Source organism: Copadichromis virginalis, linkage group LG5, assembly GCF_057382275.1.
Source record: "Copadichromis virginalis isolate Kocher_CV1m ecotype Utaka linkage group LG5, C_Virginalis_male_GT1.1, whole genome shotgun sequence".
NCBI classification, from domain to species: domain Eukaryota; kingdom Metazoa; phylum Chordata; class Actinopteri; order Cichliformes; family Cichlidae; genus Copadichromis; species Copadichromis virginalis.
Genome location: NC_140622.1, coordinates 25123242 through 25140825, shown reverse-complemented (window position 1 = coordinate 25140825; position 17584 = coordinate 25123242). Strand labels below are relative to the sequence as shown.

The window sequence follows — 17584 nt, the reverse complement described above, 5'->3', positions numbered from 1 at the left end:
TCTGCGGTGGAGCCTGATGCAGTGCGCTGATTGGCCCGTTTGAAATCAGGCGCCTTGATGTGAAACGGTGCTCTAAACGTCAGGGGAAAACGCCTAGTTTTGGGAGGAGGTGCTTTTAAAATCTTTTTTCTTCATAAGATAATTAACTATGAATAAATAGAACAGACAACAGATTATTGTTTTAACACTTTTGGGATTAAATGAATTCACTCAATAATATAGTATGTCTATCATTAGCTGTAGGTCTCTCAAGTTGTTGTTAGCTTTTACATTTTAAACTCATGGTTTATTGAGTTCAACAGTTTTGTACATTATGACTTAGTAGGGTAGCTCAAATAAGTCAAAAGATATAGACCAAAACCATGTCCATTACAGAAGACATAAATAAAGAGGCTGGTTCTCAGGAGGTTATATATTGGAGCTCATAGTATTTCCACTTAACTTAGATTCAGTTGGCTTCTGTCAAAATGTAAATGATCTAACCCACTACTTTAATCCCACTCTTGATATTTTTCTGACATACGTCATAGAAACTGGGCATTTAACAGTATTCCCTGAAAACCCTCTTTTGTCTGATCATTTAAAATGTAACCTTTGTGCCCTCCTCAAATTTTGCACCCTTTCGACACCTTGTGGACAAAAATACACACAAAATCGGCCATAAAATCATCATACAAAATATATATTTTCTGCTTTTTAAAAAAAAAATCACTTAATCACCTCGAGCCCTTTTCCAAATGATCGAACGTTAAATTATTTTCATGATTTTAAGATTTTAAACACCAGTTTAAACAGTTGAAAGCAGAATTTAATTTGTAAAACCAGATTAACAGATAAAATTATACCAATGAACCATCCAGTGTAAGACCAGCAAAGAATGGTGAATCAGAGAACAAAGTACATATGGTCAGTGTTGGGAAGATTACTTTTAAAATGTATTCCACTACAGAATACATGCCCCAAAACGTATTTTGTAACATATTATTACCGCGGAAGCACTAGCTGGTAGTCAGGCCATACGCGTGTCTTAGTGCAGTTGAACATAATCCACAAAGTCCGCTTGTAGTCGAAAAACAAACAGGCAAACATTTATTTCCACAGTTTGAAATACAGTGATCCATTTGGATGTTCCTGTACACTGTAAACACGGTAAGAAACGTTTTTTCTCCACAGCTAGTTAAAGCCCCCGTAGCTCCACACTGCCCGTCGCTCCCCCCGTGCACAGTTACCGTGTGTTAAAGGAACAGTATGTAAAAATTAAATAAGGCAAGAAAAAATACAATTTAACTGTAAATCTTACACTAAACAAATTATAAAGTAAAAACTGAAATTCCCCATTATCTTACACTTATCCTTATCCAAAATGATTCAAATTATTAACAAATATACACTCTGTGCAATCTGGATAAACTAAGAGATGATTAGACCTTTATCCTATACACATATTCCGTTATGTTACTCAATAAGTGTAACGTATTCTGAATACTTTGGATTACTTAATATATTATCATGCTTTTTACAACTACAGGACTATTGCTGTGTGATTTTTGCAGGGATCTCGTAAAGAAAACTGTTCGGCGCAGATAGAAAAAAGGTCCACGGCTCCCTACCGTAGTAAAGGGACCTCTGGCTAAAACGTCGGGTTGTGTGTCGGGCTAATAATTGAAAACTAGCTTTACTTTGTCTGGGTCAACTTTGCTAGCGAGAGACAGAGAGAGGCGGTGAAAGGCTGCTCCAACAGGTTTCGGAGGAAAACACGAACACAGTGTACAGTCAATTCTTAATAGCTTACACTGCCCATGAGGCTACATTTGTCAGGTCTCTGTGTGCGGACAGGTGGAGATGTGGATCCAAATGGAGGACTTTGAGACGGAAACGTAACTGAGGACCACAGCTTTATTGCTGGCACCAAACAAAAACAGAAATCAAACCATGAAACCGCAAACTGGAACACACAGGCAGGATCTGAGGGTACGACGCGACACTGAGCACAGGAAAACACAGGGCTAATATACACAGGGTGGTAATCAGGGAATGGGCAACCGGAGGGAGACACAGCTGGGAGAAATAGGACTAACGAGACAGGAGGAGCAAAGCTGGACACTGACATAAGACACAATCCTTCAAAATAAACAAAAAGAAACAAAACAAAAAACAAGGAGCAAGAGTCCAGAATAGTCCATAAAACAAGAAAACTATTCAAGAACTCAAGAGTCCAGGAATACATCATTGATACAAAACAAAACTGGACTGGAGCTTAACACAAGTCCAAGAAAAGTTCAGGGGGTCGACCCGGAGGTTGACAGCACAGGGCCAAAACAGTTCAGGGGGCTGGCCATGTGGACAGCAGCAGCAGCGACACAGACAAAACCAATCAGGTGGCCGGCCACGTGGAATGCAGTGGCGGCGACAAAGCAGGTCCAGAGGCCGGCCGCGAAGCCAGCGGCGGCGACAGGACAGGTCCGGAGGCCGGCCACGTGGAAGGCAGCAGGGGCGACGACCTCGTTCAGAAGGCCGACCTCGATGACCATGTCATCCAACTAGAGGCCTGGAAAGCAGCCAGCAAAGGCGAGGTGGTACAGGCCGAGCTGGACCTGAGGACGGTGTAGCAATGGCAGGACCAGGTGAGCCAGGACCAGGCGAGGATGAAGACACACAGGCGAGGCAGGACCAGGCTCGCATGAAGGCGTGACGGCTGCGGGACCAGGCAGTGATGCTGCAGGCAGTGATGCTGCTGTTTCTTTGTTAGAGTTCTGTCTTTTGGTTTATGTCTGTCTTCTCTAGTTGCTCTGCCTCCCCTGTCAGCTGTATCCCCTTGTCTAGTTCGCGTCTCTGTGTATCCTTAGTTGTTATATCCCCGTGTCCAGTCAGTGTCTGTGTCTGCCCTGGTCCCACGTCTCTGTTCCCTCTGTAGTGCCTGCATGTGAGTCTGTGTCTTTGTTCAGTCTGTGTTTTGTGTTTCCTGTTTTACTTTGAAGGTCTCTGTCTTATCTCTTTGGGGTGGCTGTAGCTCAGGTGGCAGAGCAGGTCAGCCACTACTCAGAAGGTCGGTGGTTCGATCCCAGGCTGCCTCCTGGCTGCATGCCAAATATCTTTGGGCAAGATACTAACCCCGTGTTTGCCTACTGGTGGTGGTCAGAGGGCCCGGTGGCGCCTGTGTCCGGCAGCCTCGCCTCTGTCAGTGCGCCCCAGGGCAGCTGTGGCTACAATGTAGCTTGCCATCGCCAATGTGTGTGTGAATGGGTGAATGACTGAATGTAGTGTGAAGCGCTTTGGGGTCCTTAGGGACTAGAAAAGCGCTATACAAATGCAGGCCATTTACCATTCAGTGTGTTCAGTTGACGCTTCCTTGTCTCGTCAGTTCTGATTTGCCCCAGCTGTGTTTCCCTCCTGTTACCCATTCCCTGATTGCTCCCTCTGTGTATTTAAGCCCTGTGTTTCTCTGTGTCTGTGTCGCGATCTACCGTTTACCTAGCTGTGTGTTCTGTCAGTCCTCCGGTTTAAAGTTTATTTTGATTTTTTCCAGTTATGTTATATTTTGAGTTTTACATTAAAGCTGTTTTGAGTTCACGACTGTCTCCGGAGTCTGCACCTTGGGTCCTATTCCTGTCTGCACACAGCCACACATAACAGTGTAGGCCTGATTATTGTTATTATCCCAATCACGATGCTGTCTGTTAACATCTCCTGTAGGACATGTGCTTGAAAGGTTTGCCCAGCCTCCCTCTCCCAACTTTATCACCGGCAGGTGCCTCAGCTCCGCCATGGCGTCTGAAAAAATGTTTGTTTTTTTTCCTTTTTATTCTTAAGACGATTGTACAGCTTAAAGCATCATCTTCTTTTCAACCAGACTGTGCTCCTACATTTCAGCCTTTTGTCTCATTAGTTGGGTTTGGAACATTTTTTTGGGAGCAACTGAAATACAAATGAGTGGTGAATGTAGTTAATCAGAATTGCCAGGACAGACATAAGAGCAACTGGAAAAGTCACATTTCAAAGCATAAAGTGACTACTGTCTGGAAGCAACTTCATTGCACACTGTGTGAAGTTGGAAGTACACAATGATAGTGCTCACAGTGATCAGAGACTTTAGTTGTACAACTGCACTTTCTTGATTTTATTCCACATCAATTTCATAAACTCATAATGCAAATACAAGCTCTTTGCTCCTGTTTGCATCAACAACAATGTGTAGTTTGAGACATGCCCCCGCAGTTGTCACTAAAGAAATTCAGCTGCACTTTTATTTTCTTTTTGAACAGCCCTAAACCATTTTTTTTCTTTAAAGGAAGTTACAAAAACATAGTCGACATCTGTCTAAAGTGTGAAGAACAAAATAAGTGGTGTGAAATCGACACCCTACAAACACGTTTACCAGAGAAGTTGGTCTAATGGACCAGTGTGACATGACTTTTGCTATGAACACTGATAAGGTGACTTGTACAGTATTTTCTTTCATTAGTTTACAGTCAGTCACAACTTTGTTGTATTGGACTAAATGTGCAATGTTTGCTCAGTTCCACTATGGTTCACCTAGCTCTGAGCAGGTGACCTATATGCCTAAAGGACTCCTGTAAGTGAGTGAGTTTGAGTTCCTGCGACTCATTCCTCCCCACCTCTGTCACCGGAAGTCTTTTTTTCTTGCTTATTTTGTTTATGTGCAACCACAAAAGCGAAGAGGGGAGGGGAAAAAAGACTTTTACAACTATTTAATATAAAATGGGTTGACAGTAGGTATAGTTTATTTACAGTATACGTCATGCTATAACATAAAAGGCAAATGTAAAGCCAACAACAAAATGAAATGTAGAATTGTAACTAAATTAAGGCTTAAATGCATATAAAATGACAAAATATTCATTCATAAATCAATTAAAAAAATACATATTCAAATAAGGCTGATGCTTTGATTACACAACCAAGAAGGAAAAAGCTTATTGTCAAATAATGGTGGTGGAAGTCTTGCCACCACATTGGTTTATTTTAAGACCAGATTAAATACAAAACAGACAAAACAAATAGCGCACAACACACACACTCACACACACACACACAAACAAATATAAATTTGGCAAGATAAGTGATTATACATTGCCATTTTTTCAGTTTTAACTTAAACTGAGAGTAACACATGTTTGGGTTACAACATATAACATTTTTTAACTCCACCCATAAGAAGCAAAAACCTCTGATTTTAAATTTGGCCCCTGTGAAGCACTGTACTGCTTCCATCTTGCATTTTCCATTTGCACTGCCCATCAGAGTCACACATACATGTGCAGGTTCTGTGTCAAATGGACTTCTATGTTGAGCATCATCTTGGTGTTCAGCGGAACAGTCCACGGTATTCATGCCCCAAGGTGGCGCATCAGGTTGAGAGCATGACCAGGAGCATACTCATTTATCTTTAACCATAAGCCTTCAATTCATAACACAGAGCTTTACAGTCACTTTCTGAGAGATATCTAGAATCTTCAGCGTAAACAACCTGAACTGTGACGTTAGCCCATGGGGCATTGCAGACACGGCAGTTTCCCACCAGTGTTTGCCCTCCACCCCCTGCATGTGCACTTGTTTCCCAAAACATTTAACTTGTGAGTAAATGAGTGAAATTCAGTCCACCGTTTACTCCCAGGTCCTGGGAGCAATCTAAAGTTAACAGAAGCACAAAAAGTGACTCAGAGGTGAAATAGAAGATAACCTTGAAAGCTAGAGTGATTAAAGGTTATCACGTGAGGGCTGTTTTTGGTATTTTGCCTTTTATGGGTGGAGTAATGAAACATTGTTCCTTGCATTTGTAACACTACTGAATGCAGAAACTCTTGCATTCGTTGTATGACAGCTTCTATTTCATTTTTCAGTGGCTTGGAGGTTTATTTAGTATATTTTTATGAGACACTTTATAACAGTGCTCATCATTCAGAACTTTTAAACCTTGACCAGATTAAACTGAGTTCTCCAGGATTGCTTTGAGCATATTTGTTTAACAATACAAAAACTAAAATTTAAAAAAGAAGAAGAAAAGAATTAAAAACTAAATTTGATAATGAGTCACAGCGGCTCAGATTGAACTTGGCAGCAGGCTGAAAATAATAAGAATAATAAGATGTGTGTATTACGGTCATGTGGTTGATGAAACGTTGCTGACGAAGCTGACATGAGAAGTGGCACGATATACATGAATAGCTACACAGTATATAAGCATTCACTTTTATGTTAACTTGGCCACTCAGCTAATGGAAGACTATTTCTGATGCAAATATATTTATTTTGTAAAGAGTAAAGAAAGTAAAGGACTGTATAAAAAAGACAAATAAATCTGTGAAACACACAAAAAAAAGGTTAAAAAGGTTTTCCATGTAGCTGCCTGGAGCATTTTTTTTTCCTGTGAAGTCACATAGAAAAATGAAATTTTAGGCCTGTGATTTTCAGGCCGGAAAGTGCTGAGAAATCATCTTTGGATGCCCCCGATAATACTGTCTGGTCAGCAAGGAAGGACAGGAGGATATACTCAATAAAAGAGCACCTCGTCACAAAATACTGGCAATCTGGCACATTTTTTTGGATCCCAGTAGCGGGCTGTGTGGTTCATCAGAGGACCAAAGTGACGATGTCACAGAAAACAGGAGGGCAGGAGACGCGTGAAGGGCTCAGATGAGGGAGATCCGTATAGGGATGGCGGGAGAGTCTGTCCTGTGATGAGGGGAGTGATGAGACACCACGTGTTCCACCACTGCGTGTTTAGACATGTGTTTCATAAGGTAGGTCTCCTGAGAAGAAGCAGAGGAAAGCTATTTAGATGTGACCGTTGCCCCTTAATTGAGGCTTAAAAATATGACTCGGGTTTTGAACTCACAGAGGTGTACGACCTGCCGCACATGCTGCAGCAGTAGGCCTTGGCGTTTTTTATGGCATGTGCAGACAAGTGGATTTGAAGTGAGGCAGAGTCTGAGTAGGCACGGTAACAGTTGGAACATTTGAAGGGCTTGTCTTTGTTGTGCTGCCTCTGGTGAGACTTTAGAGAGAAAACACACGCACACAAAGCCAAATGGTCATCAGGCAAGTTTAAGGGGAAAAAAAAAAAAAGTACGTCAGAGTTCATGTTTACCTACCTGCAGATTAGACAGCTGCGTAAAAGCTTTTTCACATCCAGGATGGGCACATTTATAAGGCCGATCCCCTGTGTGGATTCTGAAACGAGAAAAATGAACCAACAGGTGAGACGGGAAGCCGGCAGCTTGCAGATGTTTGCAATCTACTTAGTTTTGAATGAATTCAAATGATTGCTCAAGTTACAAGGACGTCTGCACAGCAATGAATAATAAGTGTCGTCAGTGAGGTTAATTCGGTCATGGAAAGTGGAAAAAAAAAAAAAAAAAAAAGCCAGCAAAAAGCAACACAGATGCTTGAAAGAATGGTCAACCTTTAGAATAAAGTCTCTCCTTTGAAGCAAGAAAGAGACTTCTTTCCACTTTTAGGTCTGTACTTGATGATGGCGATGTGACGTATATGCATGTGTCCTCAGAAGCCTTATTTAATACTGTGTTGTTTGGTCAGGCTGGGTGGTCTCCTTTGTCATGTCATGAACTGGTAACTCATTTATAAGGCTATTCTTGATTTGTTCACATCTTACTCACTGACTTACATTCACCAAAAAGTTGAATTTAATTCAATTTCCTTTATATAGCATCAAATCACAACAACAGTTGCTTCAAGGTGCTTTACACAGTAAGGTAAAGACCCTATAATGATAAAAAAAAAATAAAAAAAAAAATAGAGAAATCCCCAACAATCATATGACCCCCTATGAGCAAGTGCTTTGGCGACAGTGGGAAGGAAAAACTCCCTTTTAACAGGAAGAAACCTCCAGCAGAACCAGGCTCAGGGAGGGGCGGCCATCCGCTGCGGCCGGTTGGGGATGAGGCAAGGAAGACGGGACAGGAGACACGCGGTGTTAAAGAACCAAAGATTAATAATGTGAGAAGTTATTGGTTATTCCTTTAGTTTTCCCCAAAGGTTTGTACTGAATTTGGAAAAAGAGCAATCAAATTTTCAGCTTCTTTCTCCTTAAATCAGCTGCAGAATCAACTAAAACTTAAGGAACCGGTCTCAATTAATGAATTTAAGGCAATTTCAAGTGAGTTCAATGCAATTACTTTAGCCTGCAAATGTTTTTGCTGGAATATTATTACCTAGAAAATTACTTTTATTGACACCCGAGGTTTATATATTTTGGTTGTTTCTGCATTTATTTATTTATTTATTTACAGCTGATTGCAAAGAGAAACTGTGACCATAATCTTCTCTTGTCCAAAGTACGTATTCAGTATAAGTTCATGTAATTATCTGTCAAGGTGAAAAATGAAGCTGCCTTCATGACATGAAAATCTCTAAGTTCAACACACTTAGCTTACCCATTACTCTCACGTCATGTTAAAACCATGTGGACTTCTGATGGTTCTGCCTCTTGTGGACGCTCTCTATATAATCATGTTCATGACTTCTTGCTAATTAGTTTTGAGATTTTCCATCAGTTGATTCATTTTTAGTATTACACGACTTTTCATTCTTTTGTTGCTTGCATCAAACTTCATAATGAACATTGTAAAGAAAACTATACTATTTCTTAGTGTCTGGCTTTATTATGTTGTCATGGGACTATTTAAATTAAATACAGAGTTTAAATGAGTTTAAAAAAAGATGCATTTTCTTTTCTTTGCTTGTACCTGGTTGGCTGCCCTTTTGCTTTGAACAGCTTTTAATCTTTACGGCATAGATTAATCGAGGTACTGAAAACATTCCTCAGAGATTTTGAACCATATTTATATGAGAGCATCACAGTTGCTGCACATTTGTCCGCTACACATCAACGATGCCAATCTTGCCACCACAAAGTTGCTCTATTTGATTGATATTAGGAGACTGTGGAAGGCCATTTGAGTACAGTGAATTCACTGTCATGCTCGTGAAACCAGTTTGAGGTGATTTGAACTTTGTGTAATGGTGTGTTATCCTGCTGAAAGTAGGCATCTAAGTACAGATGGGACTAAGGGGTCCAAACCATGCCAGGGAAATATCCCTCACACCATTACACCATAGTTTATGCCAAATTCTTACCCTACAGTCCCGATGTCATATCAGAATTTATGAATCTGAGGCCAGACAATATTTATTCCAATACACTGTAGTCCAGTTTTGGTGAAGTTCAGTTTCCTGCTCTTAGCTGACAGGAGTGGCATCTGGTGTGGTCTTCTTCTACTATAAGCTCATCTGCTTCAAGGTCAAAAGTAATGTTTGTTCAGAGAAGTAGTTGAACAGTCAAAGCTAATAAAATGAATGTTTATTTGTACATGTCACAGAGAATTCCAATCTTTTTGAAAACTGGGCTGCACAACAGGCTCAAACGTCAGCTCCTGTTCTTACAAGTTACCATTATTTATAGAGCCAGTTCACGTTAAATACAAAATAAATATGTCAAGTTCAAGCATATATTTTCTCTCCTGTTGTAATATTAAGTGATTATCCTCGTTAGGAAACACTGAGCTGTAGGGGAAGATCCAGATGTCACGTTAAAATAGGACTCGTGCATTTATGTTCCCTGTGCTTTTAGAAGATGACAACATAATTGCGAAACAAACTATCACAAATACACTGTAAACATTTCAGACCTGGTGTGCTGCTGAAGGTGGGAGAGCTGGCGAAAACATTTCTCACAGTAGGTACAGCGATAAGGTTTGACGCCCAGGTGTATGCGCAGGTGCTGGGCTAGGTAGGACGCGTTCGCAAAGGACTTGGTGCAGTGAGGGCACTTGTGAGCCTTCGCCTCTGTGTGTGTTTTGGAGTGAATCTGCATGTCTGACTTAGAGAAGAAGGTCAGCGGACAAACTTTACACCTGCGTCAAAAACAGAAACAGAGATGCACTTGTGAATATTCTTCCAACCCCCATTGTTTCAAAAAACAGCAGAAGTGTTGCCAAACCCCTTTGCATGTTAACGCCATGAGGAAGCTGTTAAAGCTATGAGGAAGCTGTTAAAGCTATGAGGAAGTTCTTTCTTGTATTAATACTTAATACTAACTAATACTAATGAGCTGCTGTAAATGCAGGTCTTTTGCTACCTGTAGGTTTTTCCCTCTTTGGCAGCAATGGTGATGCACGACTGGTCGTTGCCTGAGGCTAGAAATGGGTAGGGCACCACCAAAAGAGATGACCCATTCTCTGCCTTTATCTTCTTGCGTCCTCGTTCCTGCTTTGGAGGAGGACCGAGGAGTCCCACGAGTCCACCGCTGTTTTTCCCAGGCTCCATGCCGTGGCCGGCCAACCCTGAGATGAGGTGAGGGGAGGGAGCTCCACCCAGCCGGCTGTGGCTGCTTGAGGTGGGCGTGGTGGGGGTGATGATCTCCGAGGTGTTTAGGTTGCCTGTTCTGGATGCCAGCGCCACACCTAACAGATGGAAGACAAAGACATGATTGCAAAGCGTTTACCTTTCAGCTGGCATAAATCCAGAGAGGATCAAATAGATATTAAAAGATATTTCATATTTCCTGGGGTCTCCAAATGTTTCATTTTCATTTAACGGTGAAGATAGCATCTGTCTAGTGATTCATTAGCTTGTAGAACAACCTTTAACACCAATAACTTGAATTAAACGTTTTCTCTTTGACACCACTCTTCTTTACAGTGTGTCTTCGGTTCGCTGAGGTGAAATTAAGGTACTGCCACAAAATTTTGAGGTGTGGACTTTGTAACACTGTGATTTTTTCTTTTTCAGCCTTTCTGTTGTAGATGTTGCTGCTCTGCTCGTGATCTATCTTGTCCCGTTGCTGAATCTGGAATATTTTGGTATACAGAGGAGCTCATAGTTGACTTTAGGACCTCAAGGTGCCTCTTGCTGAAAAACAAGCCCAAATCATCTCCCCTCCACTACCATGCTTGACAGTTGCTATGAGGGGAGTGTGTTTAAATACTGTGCCTTATGGTCAAACATCCCCACTTTGTTTCAGGACTGATTTGTTCAGATGCAACTTTTCAAACCTAAGGTGTGCTGCTATGTTGTTTTCAGAGAATAGAGGTTTTCTTCCAACAATCCTTCAAGCTAGTTCAGTTTCTCTGAGCATTGCACGGTCTGACCTCGGGGTGAATTTGCTGGGACATCCACTCCTGGCAGGAATGTGGCCTTGTGTTCACACACATACCTGAATGCTTCAGACCAGCAAACCAACAAAACTTCTACTTTTATAGAGCTGCTCTCACTTGCTGATCGTCAATTATTCACATATTAGCAGCACCTGGTTTCTACTTACCCTTTAACTTCACATGGAAGCAGTAAAAGTGTACTAGTGTTTCCACTTTTTCACAGGACTGCACACACAAGTATTATTTGCCTGGCAATAGGACTGGCATGACTTCATTAAGCCGTGACACAGTTTAGGCACCTGGACACAATAATGCTGCACGTTGTAGCATGCCACAGAAAATCTATAAATTTGCATGTACAATCAAATGGAAATAACTTGATGCTGCATCTGAGTTTAGTTGATCCATTTTACAATGATAAATATCCCAGTCTGCGGGTGCTTAAGAGCACAGGTAGAGTTTAAACTGCAGTTCCTTAGTTTAGGTTACCATGTGGCTTTGCTCACATTGTCCACATCCATCCATCCATTTAAATTCTCTCATCTTAAAATACAATGTATTCATTATAAAGCTGTGAAATCTTAGTGTTTAAAGTTAGCTCTGTAAATATGGTAAAAGGTAAATGGCTGTTATCGAACACTTTGCTACTCAACTTAAGCACTTTATAAAATATGCCTCATTGACACCCATTCATTCAATCACATTTTCTGAACCTAAATGCTTTCTAGCTAACATTTATACACATTGATACACCAAGATGAATACACCGAGAGCATCTTGGAGATCTGTATCTCACCAAGGATACTTTGGCATGGAGACTGGACCAGCCAGCCACCAACCTTTCGATTAGGTTGACCTGCTCTACCTCCTGAGCTACAGCCACACCCATAAATATGTTTGTAATTCTAAATAATCAATAAAATCTGCAGAAATCTGCATGGTTACCTGAGACGTGGTTTGTTCTGGAAGGATGATCTATGAGTTGACGCAGATGCCAGTCTTCCCATAATCCTCTGGCTTTTATAGCTGCCTTGTCATCTAGATTCAAGTTTACATCTCCAAGAATACGGCCTGAAAGACAACCACACACACACAGCCTGTGTAATTACAGACTAAATGCAATGAAATGACATTACAGTAAAATTATTAAAGAAATTTCACCAAATTTGAAGAATACACACACATATATGTGCGCCCTTACATAACTGTAACTTCCTGATATGTGGACATGTGAATAGACTTTTCATTACTAATTATATTAGCCTTTAATGAGGCAAATGACTCTTTGCAGGAGACTAAGGAAACTGGTGTGTACTTAGCGCTGGAGTACCTGTGACTGAGCTGGAGGCAGGGCGGGCGTGCAGGGCGATATCAGGCTGAGATGGGCTGTGGTTGTGAAGAACAGGCATCTGCTGGGCTTTGGATATCCCATGCTGGCCGCCTTCTGGCTGGCTGGAGGTAGCCAATAGAGGCTGCTGGGAAGGGGCTGAAGCAGGGGGCAGATGATGCGGTCTGATCTTCTCCGCCATCAGCTGCTCCTTGATTTTATTGATCAATACTAGGTTATCCAGCTGACAGCCAGAAAACAACATTTGTGACAAGAAAACAGCCATCAGTTCAGTCAGTCAGTTCATAAGGAAATGGTTCCCTCTTGTGGCTAACACCTGATATTACATGCGTTTCCAGCCATTTCCCTTTGGAGGCGCTTTTTTAAAAATGATTTTTAAAACCAGAAAGAAGCCCAAATAGGTAGTAGCTACTGAATAATGCAGAAAAAAATTAAAAATAAAACGTGACTTCCTCTGAGTGATCTTCAACAATCCTTGGTTTCAAGGTTTGTATGACTGTTATTTAAACATACACTTACACTTTCTCTATATTCATTTTATTGACAGTATTCAGATGGGAAGATTTATGCTAACTGTGTTGCCAAAACTAATCGGCAGTTAGCACAACTTAGCTTAAAGAATGGAAAAAATGTTTTAAAAAATAAAAAACTAGCCTAGCTCTCTCCAAATTAAAAAGCTTTTCCCCAACATGCCACACCTGTTTAACTGCAATAAATAAAAAACAAACAAACATGAAAACAAATCAGAATGTAGTTTTACCCGAAGTTATGTGTATATCTTAGCCACACAATGCTAAGCTATAAAATATTTCAGTGCTAACCACCTTCAAAATCACAGCTTTTTAAATATTAAATATTGTTTTTTCCCCAGGTTAATCGAATTACATATCAACATTTAAGGATTTAGTTGTGCTCATGTTTTTATTTAAATCACTGTACATACACTAGTTATGTGCTTTTTAAAAAAAGAAAAATTCATGCTAGGCTAAGCTAAATACTTTCTGGTTGTAGCTCTATATTTAACAAACAAATATTAAAATTTAATTATGTCAGAAAAACTAATAAATGTTTCCAAGTGCAGTAAGGTGCAAACATCTTAAGCTGCCCCTCATTTCTGTATGTTTTGCTAGGAAAATAGATACAGGCAAGGTGATTTACTAAAACGTGCTAGCATAAAGGTCAAACATACTTTTTTTAAGTGTACATTTCTAACAAGCTTAAAGGCAAATATTTTCCAAGGCAGTGTTTAATTTTCAAGGTTGCCATTCACAACCTGAACTGTTAGGCAAGCTTTCTTTCTTTAAGTAGTCTTCAGGAATAGTTCTCCAGACTTCTTCAAGGACATTCAAAGCTCTTCTTTGTGTGTTGGCTGCCTTTTTTTTCTAGTCTCTATTGTGATGATTTCACACTGCTTCAATTTTGTTGTGGTATGGGCTCTGGAGAGACCAATCCAATCTATGACTGATAGAGTTGCACTGAGTTTTTATATCCAGGTATTCTTTTAATGCATTGGCAGTGTGTTTGGGATCATTTTCAGACTTTGAAATGCTTTCCAGTTGGTATTGCATGGTGGTTCAGCCAACTGCATTCATAATTCATCAATTTTGACAAGATCTGCAACAGTACTGGCTAAAATGTAGCACCAAAGTACGAAAGCTGCTCCACTGTATTTTACGCATGACTGTAAACACTCACCTCTCCACCTTTATCATGATCTCTGCCATATATATATATATATATATATATATATACACACACATCAGTTTTTTTTTTTCTCCCTGGTTCCCTCCTTAAGAATGACTTCTCATCAGCCACCCTTCCATTGTACACAAACCCAAGATATACCAGGTTTTCAGTTAATACCTCTTTTGGAATTACCTTGTTGGTGTAAAAATACTGTTTTATGCCTTCAAACTGTTTTAATTTTTCATAGATCGTTATATTTAGACACCACACTGGTTGATCGCTCGAGTTTGGTGCTTTGTTTAACCTTGACTGATTCATAAATCTGTTCCTCTGACAATGGTCAGGTACAAGGACTGGACTGAAAAGTGAAAACGCAGCCATGGTCCAAAGAACAACTTTAAGAGTCTGGACAACTACTGCCCAAGACCTATTTAAAACACTACAACAACACCTGGCTCTTTGGAAGCAAATTATGAAGAAATGAAATATTGAATGCTCTATTTGTCTAGATCATTTAAAAAAATATATTTTTAAAACAAAAACAAAAAATATTCTAAACAGTCATGTAGAGTGTAGTGTTAAGATGTTTAGAAACAAGGATGAATACCACAGTCACTCACCTGACCAGGCATGGCAGGAGGGGGAGGCCAAAAATAAGGGTTGTTAAAGCGGGGTTCAGCCATCCTGAAATAAATACATAGGGGTTATAAAAAAGGTGAACGGTGCTCTAAATGCTCAGGACTGAGGAAACATCTGTAGTCAAGCTTACAAGACAGGGATATCCACATTTACGTGTGATACCTTATCCCTGGTTCCACAGGTGAATGATTGTTTTTAAGTTTTAAATAACAATGCAGGAAGTTATTTTGAGCACCCTTCACTGATTACCAGTTTGCGGCTCCTCAGATTGATCTTGTTTGAACCCACTGTTGTGAGAATCCTGGTAAAACGATGTCCTATATATATTTATGTGTGGATCTGTTGTTCATGTAGCACACAGTGGTTAAAACATGTGTCAGTAGCTCTCCACCCGTGCAGCAGCTGACTGTTAGATGTGATAATTTGAGATAATCTTTTCCAGTCTTGTGACAGCATTTTCAAAGAAACCCTGTATGAGTCCTCCTGCTTCCCGAAAAGTGTGTGAGAAAATGCTGTTTTCTCACACTTCATCTTCATCACTGATAGCAGGGAGGATGCTTCCAAGTTGCATTCGGTGAGTTTTTTCTTTTTTTTGGGGGGGGGGGGGGGGGGGGGGGGGGAGTGATGTCAGGCTTTTCCTTAAGATCTCCAACCACAAGTCAGCATGATGGGCATGCTGCCCGAGAGAGAGGGTCACGCAAGATTACGACAGCCAGCTGGAGGAACAGTTATCAGAGAAAACAGAAATGTTAGAAGCAAAGTGGCTCAGATCGTAATCACCCGCTTTTTCTGTCTCCACCTTGACACATGGGGCCCCGACTGGTTAAGAGTCTGATGGGCAACAGAGCAAAGTTTGCACAGAGTACAGCAAGACCCAAAAGACAGCCAGTGCCTAAACCAGAAGGTCAGTAATCCAATTATAAACACAGACTACAAGTATTGCTTCGCAGACACAACATGCTACACTCATTTGTAAATGACTCAGCTGTTAACCTTAATTGTTTTCTTCCCTGGTTGACTACGATGGCACAATGCGAGCACAAACCTAGCAGTGCTTTATCGAGAAGCTGGTTTGACGAGGTGGGCAGAAACGCTCCTATTTTTCAGGCAGAGAACGTTACTAACTGCTCAAGTCCTGACCCGAAGGCCTTTCTTTCCATAACTTCTCTTTTCAACCCTGTATGAAGTTCTTTTTAAAACATTTCGCATTGCATGCTTTGGCACACATCCCCATTCCTAAGTCTGTTTGGCTTAGCAGAGGCAGAACAGAGTCCACATGAGTGAGCCAAGAGAAACAAAACTGATATGTTCAGGGGTACGAGCGTACAGTGCACCCCACAAAATATTTCTCTAATGATGCCAGCGGGGATACGTTTCAGTTCCCGGACCATTTCTGTCTTAAGGCAGCAGGCACAGTTTAGCAGTCCGTCTGGCAGCGGACAGCTTTGTGTCACTTTCAGACGCGACATCCTGACACACTGAAAACGCATGCAACAGCAGCGAAATGCTCAAGTCGTCAGCAGTCAATCCGCAGGTTAATTTTTACGTCCTATACAGTCAGGACTGCATTGCTTTGCTCATTTAAGGACTGATTGTGCCAATTTTGGCCAGATTAGTTTCATTTTTTGTAGTACTGCATCTGACCTTGAGTATGGCAAGTTAAAGGTGTAATTATTTCCAGTCTATGGTTACTCTTGCTACAAAAGAAAAGTTAATCCAGGTGTTCAAGTTTAAAATAAAAAAATAAAAAAAAAAAATCACACGATGCAACAGCATGAAACGTCACTTAATAATGCTGTTTAAAACTCTGAGGTTACTGTGACACTTTTAAAATGTTACTGGTTTTATTCAGAAGAAATAAACTCCTGCAGGTGATGAATTAATTAAATCATATGATGCACTTGGACACATCACACTTCTAGGCTAATGTGGCAGCTTTAGGCTTTTACCGTGACAAGGTCTGACCTGTCACCTTCTGAAATGTAGGTTTTAAACATGTTCATGTTTACAGCTGCAGACATGGCAGATTAAAGTTCCCTATTTTGGGTTCGTTACTATTTATACCGTGATACTTTGTGGTTATTATGACTATTTATTAATAGATTAGCAATGTTAATAAGAGAAAGGGGTGTGAATATACACCCAGAAAATAGAAATCATGAAGCGGTCTTTTGTAGCTTAAATAATTGGGTTAAATAACATTTTCCTTCGACTTTTAAAGCTTTAATAAGGCTTCAAAAACAATCACGGTAAACATGCTTCATGCTGTTAATTTTGCATGAACTGTTATTGAATAAGTAGACTAATATATCTGCACATTTTTAGAGTCTAACGATCACACAGTTGGTTAGTCAGTCTCGGTCTGCTGGCAGCACATTTTAAATCCAGAACATCCTCTTTAAACCTCAATATTTCAGCTTTAAAAATAGATCAGACTTCGAGATTGCCTCTAAAAATTGAAATCCAACTTTCCCTGAAACAAAAGTTGGCGTTAACTTTCCCCATTTCTGTACCCGCTCTGCTTTTTTAACTCTCCGTTAAAAACAAAAAAGGGATCCGCTGTGCAAATCTTAACCCGAGCAGCTTTAAACACGAGCCGTTCCCTCCGGAGAGACACGATCCTCCGCTCTCCTCGGCCTGTCCGCCGCCTCTCCCACATTCTCAGACAGTTTATTAAAAAATTTCAGACAAAAGGAAAACAAAAATGGCAGCCCAGTCTTATTTTTATAAGCACTGGACGCCATATTCTGCAGATCCGAATATTATAAGCAGATAA

General features: G+C 40.6%; 2 protein-coding genes across 6 annotated transcripts in view; one reads left to right on the top strand and one right to left on the bottom strand.

The window, feature by feature from the left end:
• Window positions 1-4694: 4694 nt before the first annotated feature.
• Window positions 4695-17584, bottom strand: part of znf362a (zinc finger protein 362a) — a 13504-nt gene continuing 614 nt past the window's right edge. Inside the window, exons 1-9 of one of the 4 annotated variants that reach the window (XM_085456948.1) lie at window positions 15333-15454; window positions 14790-14853; window positions 12466-12706; window positions 12081-12206; window positions 10118-10442; window positions 9669-9893; window positions 7113-7191; window positions 6857-7015; window positions 4695-6770 (exon numbers count right to left, since the gene is read on the bottom strand). In XM_085456948.1, coding sequence (XP_085313074.1) covers window positions 6651-6770; window positions 6857-7015; window positions 7113-7191; window positions 9669-9893; window positions 10118-10442; window positions 12081-12206; window positions 12466-12706; window positions 14790-14853; window positions 15333-15379 — 1386 coding nt within the window. In that variant the 5' untranslated portion in view covers window positions 15380-15454 and the 3' untranslated portion in view covers window positions 4695-6650. Of the gene's footprint in view, window positions 6771-6856; window positions 7016-7112; window positions 7192-9668; window positions 9894-10117; window positions 10443-12080; window positions 12207-12465; window positions 12707-14789; window positions 14854-15057; window positions 15120-15332; window positions 15455-17584 lie in introns of those variants that run through there. The other 3 variants (XM_085456949.1, XM_085456950.1, XM_085456951.1) reach the window with 3 other exon arrangements.
• The window catches only part of LOC146709812 (uncharacterized), a 27292-nt gene continuing 25033 nt past the window's right edge, over window positions 15326-17584 (top strand). Inside the window, exons 1-2 of one of the 2 annotated variants that reach the window (XM_085456953.1) lie at window positions 15326-15382; window positions 15637-15712. In XM_085456953.1, coding sequence (XP_085313079.1) covers window positions 15643-15712 — 70 coding nt within the window. In that variant the 5' untranslated portion in view covers window positions 15326-15382; window positions 15637-15642. Of the gene's footprint in view, window positions 15383-15615; window positions 15713-17584 lie in introns of those variants that run through there. The other variant, XM_085456952.1, reaches the window with a different exon arrangement.